Genomic DNA, 12,111 nt, shown 5'->3' on the forward strand with positions numbered 1-12,111 from the left:
TTGCAATTACTGACATATTTGGACTTATTTCTGTATTTTGTTCTGTTTTTACTTTAAGTGTCTTGTCTTTATTTTTCTCTATATTCATTGGATTTTCTTTGTTTCTTTTTTTTCTTCTCCAGTGATTTGGAAGCTCTACCTCCTGTGTCTATTCTACTGTTGATTTTTTTTTTTAATTTAGGGGTAAAAGTCAAGGTGCAGTGGGCCGGGGAAAAGTGGAAAGTGAGGAAATGGAGGCTGCTAGGGCAGATTATGACCCTGAGAAGTCTCCCTGTGAATTAGAGGCGGAGTATGACAGCTGGGGAAGAAAGAAGGGTGTGGAATTGAAGAAGGTTACTGTTCATTTGCATGTTGTTTTAAGATGGAAGAGACCTGAGCATGTTTAAATCCCAAGGGAAGGATCCTGTGGAGAGGGAGCTGCTGACGAGACGAGAGAGGGAAAAGATAAGTGAAGTTCCTGGGAAGGTGGACAGTGAGAAGATTCAGAGCACGCAGATGGAGAGATTGCCCTTATGCAGGAAGAAAGACATCTCTTCTCCTGTAACAAGTAGAAAGGAAGAGAATTTAGATCTAGATGTAGAAAGGTGCATACATTTAATGGTAGAAAGCTGAGGGAGTTCTGATCTGATGGCTCTTACTTTCTCTTGGTGGTTGAAGGTAAGGTCACCTGTTAAGAGTGAAGAGAGGCCACAGAGGTTTGCAGAGAGTTAAAAAAAGATTTGAAATCTCTTTAGAAAAAGAAAAAACAAGTTAACCAAAGAAACCTGATGTTGGGTAGGGCTGCTGGGCAGTACTGACAGCCTAGTTGAGATCAGTGACCATGAATTTATTATGGCTCTAATCTGTCCTGTTGTGTCATTTTTTTTTTTTCGGCAACACTCAAATGCACACAGATTACCAAGGAAGCAGATAAATGAGTTCATCCTGGCCTGGAGTTTGTCAAATAAGCACCACCAAAGAGAAAGCGACAAGGCAAGACAAGTTAGGTTATTGGCAAGTTACTGAGATGACGGGTCATAAATCTAAGCTAGATAATGGAACACACAAAAAATTGATGGATGGGGAGTAGAGGCCAATATACTGGAAGGCTCAGTGAAATCAGAGAATAATTACAGCAAGACTAGCTAAGAAAGCCACCAGATGGCCAAGTACCTGTAGTAACAAATCCAGGTGATTAGACTGGTGATAACTGGAAGGACAATTACCAGATGCTACTAGTATAGAATGTTTTGTTAAAATCACCAAGAATTATTCTGCATATTTTTCAGATTTTTTTACCATGTGCCTATTCTATTTTTAAATATTTTAAAGAATTGCATTAAACTTCATAGCCATATTATTAGAAATTATTTTTAATTATCTATAATTTTCACTGATTACATTATTCATGGTAGTTTCTTACATCCCTCCATTTCTTTTCCTTAGGTTCGCTTTTTCTAGTTTGTGAATTTTTTTCAGATAGGTGATACACTTTCTAAATCGTTGCAGCTAATTTTTCTTTATTTTAACTTCTACAAAACAATAATTCAATTGGAAACAGAACAGGGTACAAAGAAACTTTTTCTCACTCCTGTATTTGTTCAGAAGGTTGAATTTTTTAGAATCATGACTTACTGATAAACAGAAAGTCATTACAATTAAATGGTGACCCATGAGTGACAAAATAAAAGTGAAAATATTTTGACAAAAGTTTGTCTAAGGAACAGATTCAAATACAAAGGAGAATTAGTGAGATGTCAATGTTAGCATTTTATATCAGAGGGAAAATAATAGACTATTCAACAAATGGTACTGCATCAACTAGGAAAAAAATAAGTTGGAAGTCTAGGAGTGATGCATTACTTCTTACACCAAAATAAACTCCCAATGTATTAAGGATATAAATGTAAAATAAGAAAAAAAAAACCCAAACAAAAAGACAAAGAAGCTGTAAAAATGAGCACTAGAAAAAATAAATGACAAGCTAGCAACTGTTTTTATAGTCTCAGCATGGCAAATGCCTTCCTAACTATGACACACAACAGACGCCGTTAAAAATTTGTTAAATTTGACATCATAAAACTTTTAAAAACACAGGAAAGTTTTTAAAAAGTCTTCTTAAAAGATATCCTGTGCTCATGGATTGGGAAAATTAACACTGTTAACATGCCTGTACTACCTAAAGCAATCTACAGATTCAATGCAACCCCTATCAAAATCTCAAGAACATTTTTCACAGAACTAGTACAAAATATTCTAAAATGTATATGGAACCACAGAAGACCCCAAGTAGCCAAAGCAAACCTAAGAAAAAAGAACAAAGCTGGAGGTATCACACTCTCTGATTTCAAACTATATTACAAAGCCATAGTAATCAAAACAGCTTGGTACTGGCTGAAAAACAGATACATAGTTCAATGTAACAGAAGAAAGCCCAGAAATAAACTCACACATATATAATTAATTTACGACAAAGGAGCAAAGAACATATAACAGGTAAAGGACCGTCTCTTCAATAAATGGTGCTGGGAAAACTGGAGAGCCATGTGCACAAAAACCCCAAAAAAACAAAAACAAACAAACCCCAAAACTAGGCCCCTATCATACACCATACACAAAAATCAACTCAAAATGGATTAAAGGCTTGAATGTAAGACCTGAAACCATAATACTCCTAGAAGAAAACATAGGCAGTATGTTCTTTGACACTGGTCTTAGCAACATCTTTCTAGATATGTCTCCTCAGGCAAGAAAAACAGAAGCAAAAATAAATAAGAACTACATTAAAGTAAAACCTGCAAAGCAAAGGAAACCACCAACAAAACAAAAAGACAACCTATTCAATAGGAGAAGAAATTTGCAAACAATATATCTGATAAGGGGTTAATATCCAAAATATACAAAGAACTCATATAACTCAACAACAATAACAAAAAACAAACAACCCAATTATAAAATGTGCAGAGGAGCTGAACAATTTTCCAGTGAAGACATAAAGATTGCCAACAAGCACCTGCAAAGATGTTCAACATCACTAATTATTAGGAAAATGCAAATCAACACAATGGGCTATTGCCTCTTGCCTGTTAGAATGGCTACTATCAAAAAGGCAAGAAATAACAAGTGGTGGTGAAGATGTGTAGGAAAGGGAACCCTGGTGCACTGTTGGTGGGAATGTAAATTGGTGCAGCCACTATGGAAAACATATGGAGGTTCCTCAAAAAATTAAGAACAGAACTACTATATGATCCAGCAATTCCACTTCTGGGAATATATCCAAAGGAAACAAAAACATTAACTTAAAAAGATATCTGCACTCCCATGTTTATAGCAGGATTATTTATAATAGCCAAGGCATGGAAACACCCTAAGTGTCCATCAGTAGATGAATGGATAAAGCAACTGTGGTATACATATATACCCTGGGATAGTATGCAGCGATAAAAAAGAATGAAATCTTGCCATTTGCGACAACATAGATGGACCTTGAGAGTATCATGCTAAGTGAAATAAATCAGAGAGAAAGACAAATACAGTATGACTTCACTCATATGTGAAATATAAAAAATAAAATAAATGAACAAACAGAGCCAAACAAAAACAAACACAGAGAACAGAGTAGTAGTTACCAGAAGGGAAGCATGAGGAGGGGGGCAAAAGGGGTAAAGGGGATCAACTGTATGGTGACAGACAGAAATTAAATTTTTGGTGGCAAGCACATGTACAGTATACAGAAGTAGAAACTTAACACTCTACACATGAAACTTATATAATGTTATAAACCAAAACCACCTTCAATAAAAAATTAACAAAACCTCAATAAAAAATTAATGTAAAAATTTTTTTAAAAAACCCTCGGGCTTCCCTGGTGGCGCAGTGGTTGATGCCGATGCAAGGGACACGGGTTCGTGCCCCCGTCCAGGGAGATCCCACATGCCGCGGAGCGGCTGGGCCCATAAGCCATGGCCACTGAGCCTGCGCGTCCGGAGCCTGTGCTCTGCAACGGGAGAGGCCACAACAGTGAGAGGCCCACGTACCACAAAAAACAAAACAAACAAAAAAAAAAACCCTCTCCTGAAATCAAACTAAAAGAGAAATAATAAACCAAGAAAAAATATTTGTAACATGTGGCCAGCAAATCGTTCATTTTTTAAACACTAAAACCTTTGGCAAATCATTAAAAAAAAAAACACTCAAAGAGAAAATGAGAATAAGCAAAGGATAGGTATAAATAGTTCACAGACAAGGACAAATACATCACTTTCTAACATATTTTTCATATGACAGTCAATCATAACAAGTCAAATACAAATTTGTTAAGCTACAATGACATACTATTTTTCATTTATCAGATTAGCAAAGATTAGAGTCTGACAGCATTAGCTGCTAAAGCTACAGTAGAAATATGCACACTCAAATAGCACAGAGTGAAAACTAATACAAATTCTACATAAAGGAGTTTGGCAATATCTATCAAAGAAATTCCTATAATCATTAGACTAGAATTACTTCTAGTAATTTATGCTACAGATATAATCACAAATGATTCAAAACAATGAACTCATACAAAGTAATCTACTGCAGCACTTTCTGTAACAGCAAAACATAAAACAAGCGTCAATATTCAACAGTAGGGAACTGACCATGTATGTGTGGTAGGTATGCTCTTTGTATGTGTGTGTGTGCCCATGTACAAATCCCCATGCTTCGATAAGAAGAGAATATCTTCAGGAGATTACACAAGAGACATAAGTGTAAGTAGTTCTCATTTGGGAGAGGAATTGGGGTACTGGGAATCAGGAATAGAGGGAACACTTTCTTTTTCTAATGTACCTTTTAAAATATTTGGAATGTTGTTCTATATGCACGTACATTAACTCTTCAATATAACGAAACAAATGATTTTTTCAAGTTTATCTAAGAGAATGGGCAAGGGAAGAGGGAACCAGCACTTATTGAACGTTCACTCTGTACCATATGTTAACTGGTTGAATAATGTACTCAAATTCAATCCAATAAGTTGCATTATTGGGATTCAAACTCAGGTGTAATAAACTATAAATATAGTTGGAGACATGTTTTTAAAAATTGAAGTAGAACTTTTGGGGGCAAATGGTAGGTGACAGCACATTTGTATAATTCCTTCTTTATAACCAACCAAAATTAATGAAGTATGAAAGAAACAAGTAATAATCATAATGTAGCCACAACCCATTTCTCAAACTTCAAATTAATAAAAAATGCTAACTGAACAGTTTCAGAGGGCCCTTACTAATAACCCCTAACTAGGAGGGCTGATGACCAGATGTATAGGTAGACCACCCGAAAAATGGCAGATGGGCTAGTTGCTACCTGAAAAGAACCATGTGGTGAGATCATCTTAACTTTCTCCAACTCAATTTCCTAACTAGTAAAAAGGATTGTAGATCTTCTCATTCTGGAAAGAAAGACCAAAATCCAAGAAGTATTCCCCAATGAGCTAGATGTGACTCTGAAACCCTTAAAATTCAGTGAAACTATTCTAAGAAATTACACCTTACATGAAGTTACCTGATCCCGTCTGCACCAACCTCCACCATAATCTCAATCTCCTTACCACTCACCACTTCCTTCAAGCTACTAAGAACTGAAAAGAGGCTATGAACCCATATATAATGAAACAGAGCTGTCAGCTCAAGTTCTATTTCCACTAAATGGGGAAACAAGTCAAGGAAAATTCACACACATTATTCTTGAGCAAAAAGCACGTCTAGATAAAATTCCCCATCCAAAGGATGAACTATAAGTAAAAGATTCCCACACTGTACCTATGCTTAGACACTGGATGGCGGGGGAGGCGGGGGGACTTATAAAGAAATCAGGAAGAATTACTCCAGGAAACGGGAAAGAAAAAAAAAAAACACCCCACCACTTTAGCTAAACCTTCTCTACAACACATACACACAGTTGCTTGTATTTGCAAAAGAACACTAGGATAAACTGAAAACTGAGGAAAATGGTTACCTATGGGGGAGGGAGGGAACGAGAATGAGAGACAGGGAGGGAGTAAGACTTCACTGAATACACCTTGTTACACAGCTTCAATTTAGAAACCATGTAAATGTTTTAAATATTCAACCAACGAAATCAAAACTAAAAGTAAAAAGTAACCCTGAAATATTTAAAACAAAATGAAACACATGAACTTAACTATATGTCAAATTGGTAAAACAACCAAAAAGAAAAAAAATTCCTTTAAGTGACTTTAGAACTGTGTTTGGACTGCATATCCTTAGAGCAACAACACTTTTAGACAAAGAACTGTTAAATATCGTTCAGTAGTCTGATTAATAGTGATATTATTTGGAGACTGTATTTTATATATGTATATATACATATAATATGATAAAGCAAATAAATAATCACAATATGTATTCATGTTATTTTAAAACTTCAGTATAAAATCAAAGTAAAATCATGTAGCATTAAATTTGAAGTACTACTATCAGTATGAACTCATGCTTTTTTTACTTTAACAAAATGCCTACTTCCTGATCCTGGCCACAAAAAAGGCCTAGAGACGCAGACAACCGAGTTACAATGGCACCCTCATTAGAAAAATGGCTGATTCCAGGTCTGGGGGGCAGGAGATTTACAAGATAAACCTGGGACACATCTTGTGCCAGAAGCAAGAAAGGTGGCAATTATTAAGGAAGTTGTGTCAGAAGCCAGCCTGACAGGGCTCCCAGCGTCGCTCAGCTGTCTACGAAATAGCAGAGCTGGGATTGAAACCCAGGGAGTGTGGCTTCAAGAGTCATGTTCTCAACCGCTATTCTAGACCACCTCTCAAACAAGAAAAATTAGAGGGGAGGGGGAGGGAAGAGATGAAAACCAGAGACCAGAACACAGGAAAAATAGCGTACTTGACTCACAAGCATCTCTTAAACGAGTTGATCCTTCTTTCCTCCCTTAAATTCTTTCTCTACTTTGCTTTCACATATTCCTCCTGCCTGAAGGCACCTTTTCAGACCTTGTTGTTTCCTTCCCTTCTCCCCAACTTCCTAATATTGAAGGGCTCCAGGAATTCAGACCTTGGTACTCTTTGTCGTCTCTGTCCACACTATACTAACTCCCTTAGTGATTCCACCCAGCCTCATAGCTTTAAGTAACATGTATGTGCAGACAACTCCAAAATTTCTATCTCCATTCAACTCTCCCAAACTCCAGACTGCCACCTTGACATGACCATTTAGATTTCTGTTGATATCCCAACCTCAGCTTGTCCCAAATTGGTCTCCATCCCCAATTCCTACACAACCTGCCCCAACACAGCCCCCTCCATCTCACTGCAGACAAATCCATCCTTCCAGGTGCTCAGACCCAAAACTCTAGGGTCATCCTTAACTCGGACCCTTCCAACCCTCCCTCCCTCCCTCTCTCTCTTTCTCTCATCCTCAATTCAATCTGTCAGGAAATCCTGCTGGTTCTACCTTAAAATATATCCAGAATCCAGCTACTCTCACCATCCCCATTGCTACCACTCAAGTCTGAGCTACCTGGATTACTGCATTAGCCTCCTAAGAGCCTCCTAACATGTCACTCTGTTTCTAACCTTCCCCATTCTACTCAGGGTAAAAATCCAAGTCCTTATAATGGCCCAACAAATTCTGACCCCCTATTACCTCTCTGACTTCATTTGCTATCACTCCCCTTTTTTTCACTCACCTTGCTCCAGTCAATGTGGGCTCATAGATGTTCTTCAAGCACAGCTGGCACACTTGTACAAAAGGACCTTTGGTCTAGCCATTCCCTTTGCCTGGAACATTCTTCTCTCAGATACCCGTTTGGCCAACTCCCTCAGCAAGCCAAATCTTTCCCCAAATTTCACCCTCTCAGTGAGGTTTACTCTGACCTATTTGATGCCACATTACCCCCTTGCTCTACTTATTTATTAATCTATTAGCTTTCTCTTCCCTCCCTCACTCTGATAAGAACAGAGGTATTTGTCTGTTTTGTTTACTGTTGTACCTAAAATGCCTGAGAATGTACAAACATCAAGAAGCACTAAAAAGGTTCAAATAAAATAATTTAACAAAACTAAATAAATGTATCATATTATTGGAGCATAAGTGCGTTATTTAAAAGTAACTATTCGAAAGTAAGACTTTTACACTGGGGGAGAAGTATGCCTAAATTCACCTATATGCTGCCTATGAGACACTCTAAAACAAATGGAGTGGGAGAGACCTTCAAGATGGCGGAGGCGTAAGACAGGGAGGTCACCTTCCTTCCCACAAACATCAAAAATATATCTACATGTGGAACAACTCCTACAGAAACTTACTGAATGCTGGCAGAAGACCTCAGACTTCCCAAAAGGCAAGACACTCCCCATGTACCTGGGTAGGGCAAAAGAAAAAAGAAAAAACAGAGACAAAAGAATAGGGACGGGACCTGCACCTCTGGGAGGGAGCTGTGAAGGAGAAAAGGTTTCCACACGCTAGGAAGACCCTTCACTGGTGGAGACTGGGGGTGGCAGGGGGGAAGCTTTGGAGCCACGGAGGAGAGCACAGCAACAGGGGTGCAGAGGGCAAAGCGGAGAGATTCCTGCACAGAAGTTCAGTGCTGGCCAGCACTCACCAGACTGAGAGGCTTGTCTGCTCACCCGCCGGGGCGGGCGGGGCTGGGAGCTGAGGATTGGGCTTTGGAGGTCGGATCCCAGGGAGAGGACTGTGGTCGGCTACATGAACACAGCCTGAAGGGGGCTAGGGTGCCACAGCTAACCAGGAGGGACTCTGGGACAAAGTGTGGACCTGTCTAAGAGGCAAGATACCATTGTTTCGGGGTGCGCGAGGAGAGGGGATTCAGAACACCGCCTAAACGAGCTCTAGAGACAGAGACGGGCGCAAGCCGCGGCTATCAGCACAGACACCAGAGACGGGCATGAAATGCTGAAGCTGCTGCTGCTGCCACCAAGAAGCCTGTGTGCAAGCACAGGTCACTCTCCACACCTCCCTTCTTGGGAGGCTGTGCAGCCCGCCAGTGCCAGGGTCTCATGATCCAGGGACAACTTCCCCAGGAGAACACATGGCATGCCTCAGGCTGTTGCAATGTTATGCCGGCCTCTGCCGCTGCAAGCTCACCAAGCATTCCGTACCCCGCCTTCCCCCCAGCCTGAGTGAGCCAGAGCCCCCTAATCAGCCGCTCCTTTAAAGCCCTTCTCTGTCTGGGTGAAGAACAGATGCCAGAGGGTGACCTACATGCAGAGGCAGGGTCAGATCAAAAGCTGAACCCCAGGCGCTGTGCGAACAAACAAGAGAAAAGGAAATTTCTCCGTGCAGTCCCAGGAGCAACAGATTAAATCTCCACAATCAACTTGATGCACCCTGCATCCCTGGAATACCTGAATAGACAATGAATCACCCCAAAATTGAGGCAGTGGACTTTGGGAGCAACTGTAGACTTGGGGTTTGCTTTCTGCATCTAATTTGCTTCTGGTTGTATGTCTATCTTAGTTTAGTATTTAGAGTTTATTATCACTGGTAGATTTGTTTACTGATTTGGTTGTTCTCTTTTTATCTTGATATATAAATATACACATAATTCTTCCTTTTTCTCTTTTTGTGAGTGTGTATGTGTATGCTTCTTTGTGTGATTTTGGTTGTACAGCTTTGCTTTTACCATTTATCTTAGGGTTCTGTCTCTCCGTTTTTCGGTTTTTTTTTTTTAGTATAGTTTTTAGTGCTTGTTATCATTGCTGGATTTGTTTTTTGGTTTAGTTGCTCCCTTCTTCTTTCTTTATTTTCTTTTTCTTAATTACTTGAAACGTTTTTTATTTTAAAAAAATTTTTAACTTATTTTAATAACTTGATTTGACTTTATTTTCTTCTTTCTTTCTTTTTTTCCTCCCTTTCCTTGAGCCATGTGGCTGACAGACTCTTGGTGCTCTGGCCAGGTGTCAAGCTTGTGCCTCTGAAGTGGGAGAGCCGAGTGCAGGACACCGGTCTACCAGAGACCCCCCAGCTCCACGTAATATCAAACGGCGAAAGCTCTCCCAGAGATCTCCACCTCAACACTAAGACCCAGCTCCACCCAACAATCAGCAAGTTATAGTGCTAGACACCCTATGCCAAACAACTAACAGGACAGGAACACAACCCCACCCATAGAAGAAAGGCTGCCTAAAAATCATAATAAGGTCAGAGACACCCCAAAACACACCACCGGACGCGTTCCTGCCCACCAGAAAGAAAAGACCCAGCCTCATCCACCAGAACATAGGCACCAGTCCCCTCCACCAGGAAGCCTACACAACCCACTGAACCAACCTTAGCCACTGAGGGCAGACACCAAAAACAACGGAAACTACAAACCTGCAGCCTGTGAAAAGTAAACCCCAAACACAGTAAGATAAGCAAAATGAGAAAACAAACAAACACAGCAGGTGAAGCAGCCAAGTAAAAACCCACCAGACTAAACAAATGAAGAGGAAATGGGCAGTCTACCTGAAAAAGAATTCAGAGTAATAATAGTAAACATGATCCAAAATCTTGGAACTAGAATGGAGAAAATACAAGAAATGTTTAACAAGGACCGAGAAGAACTAAAGAGCAAGCAAAAAATGATGAACAACACAATAAATGAATTTAAAAATTCTCGAGAAGGAATCAATACCAGAATAACTGAGGCAGAAGAAGGGATAAATGACCAGGAAGATAAAATAGTGCAAATAACTATCGCAAAGCAGAATAAAGAAAAAAGAATGAAAAGAAATCAGGACGGTCTCAGAGACATCTGGGACATTAAACGCAAAAATATTTGAATTACAGGGGTCCCAGAAGAAGAAGAGAAAAAGAAATGGACTGAGAAAATATTTGAACAGATTATAAATGAAAACTTCCCTAATATGGGAAAGGAAATAGTCAATCAAGTCCGAGAAGCGCAGAGAGTGACTTACAGGATAAATCCAATGAGAAACACGCCATGACACATATCAATCAAACAATCAAAAATTAAATACAAAGAAAAAATATTAAAAGCAGCAAGGGAAAAACAAAAACTGACATACAACGGAATCCCCATAAGGTGAACAGCTGATCTTCCAGCAGAAACTCTGCAAACCAGAAAGAAGTGGCAGGACATATTTAAAGTGATGAAAGGGAAAAACCTACAACCAAGATTACTCCACCCAGCAAGGATCTCATTCAGATTCAACAGAGAAATTAAAACCTTTACAGACAAGCAAAAGCTAAGAGAATTCAGCACCACCAAACCAGCTTTACAATAAATGCTAAAGAAACTTCTCTAGGCAGGAAACACAAGAGAAGGAAAAGACCTACAATAACAAAACAATTAAGACAATGGGAAGAGGAACATACATATCGATAACCACCTTAAATGTAAGTGGATTAAATGATCCAACCAAAAGACACAGACTAGCTGAATGGATACAGAAACAAGACCCGTATATATGCTGTCTACAAGAGACCCACTTCAGACCTAGGGACACATACAGACTGAAAGTGAGGGGATGGAAAAAGATATTCCATGTAAATGGAAATCAGAAGAAAGCTGGAGTAGCAATTCTCACATCAGACAAAATAAACTTTAATATAAACACTATTATAAGAAACAAAGAAGGACACTACATAATGATCAAGGAATCAATCCAATAAGATATAACAATTGTAAATATTTATGCATGCAACATGGGAGCACTTCAATACATAAGGCAAATACTAACAGCCATAAATGGGGAAGTCAACAGCAGCACAATAATAGCATGGGACCTTAACACCCCACTTTCACCCATGGACAGATCATCCAAAATGAAAATAAATAAGGAAACACAAGCTTTAAATGAAACATTAAACAAGATGGGCTTAACTGATATTTATAGGACATTCCATCCAAAAACAACAGAATACACTTTCTTCTCAAGTGCTCATGGAACATTCTCCAGGATAGACCATATCTTGGGTCACAAATCAAGCCTTGGTATATTTAAGAAAATTGAAATTGTATCAAGTACCTTTTCTGACCACAACGCTACGAGCCTAGATATCAGTTACAGGGGAAAATCTGTAAAAAATACAAACACATAAAGGCTAAACAATACACTACTAAATAACCAAGAGACCACTGAAGAAATCA

At 39.1% G+C, this 12,111-nt stretch overlaps 1 protein-coding gene across 7 annotated transcripts in view; it reads right to left on the reverse strand.

Moving 5' to 3' along the window:
• Nucleotides 1-12,111, reverse strand: part of MARK1 (microtubule affinity regulating kinase 1) — a 144,827-nt gene that overhangs the window by 81,317 nt on the left and 51,399 nt on the right. For 4 of the 7 annotated variants that reach the window (XM_032636554.1, XM_032636524.1, XM_032636533.1 and 1 more), the window contains exon 2: nt 8,303-8,357. The exons of the other annotated variants lie outside the window; for them this stretch is intronic. In XM_032636554.1, the coding sequence (XP_032492445.1) occupies nt 8,303-8,357 (55 nt within the window). The remainder of the gene's footprint in view (nt 1-8,302; nt 8,358-12,111) is intronic. 7 annotated transcript variants of the gene reach the window in all.

Source organism: Phocoena sinus, chromosome 1, assembly GCF_008692025.1.
Source record: "Phocoena sinus isolate mPhoSin1 chromosome 1, mPhoSin1.pri, whole genome shotgun sequence".
Taxonomy (NCBI): domain Eukaryota; kingdom Metazoa; phylum Chordata; class Mammalia; order Artiodactyla; family Phocoenidae; genus Phocoena; species Phocoena sinus.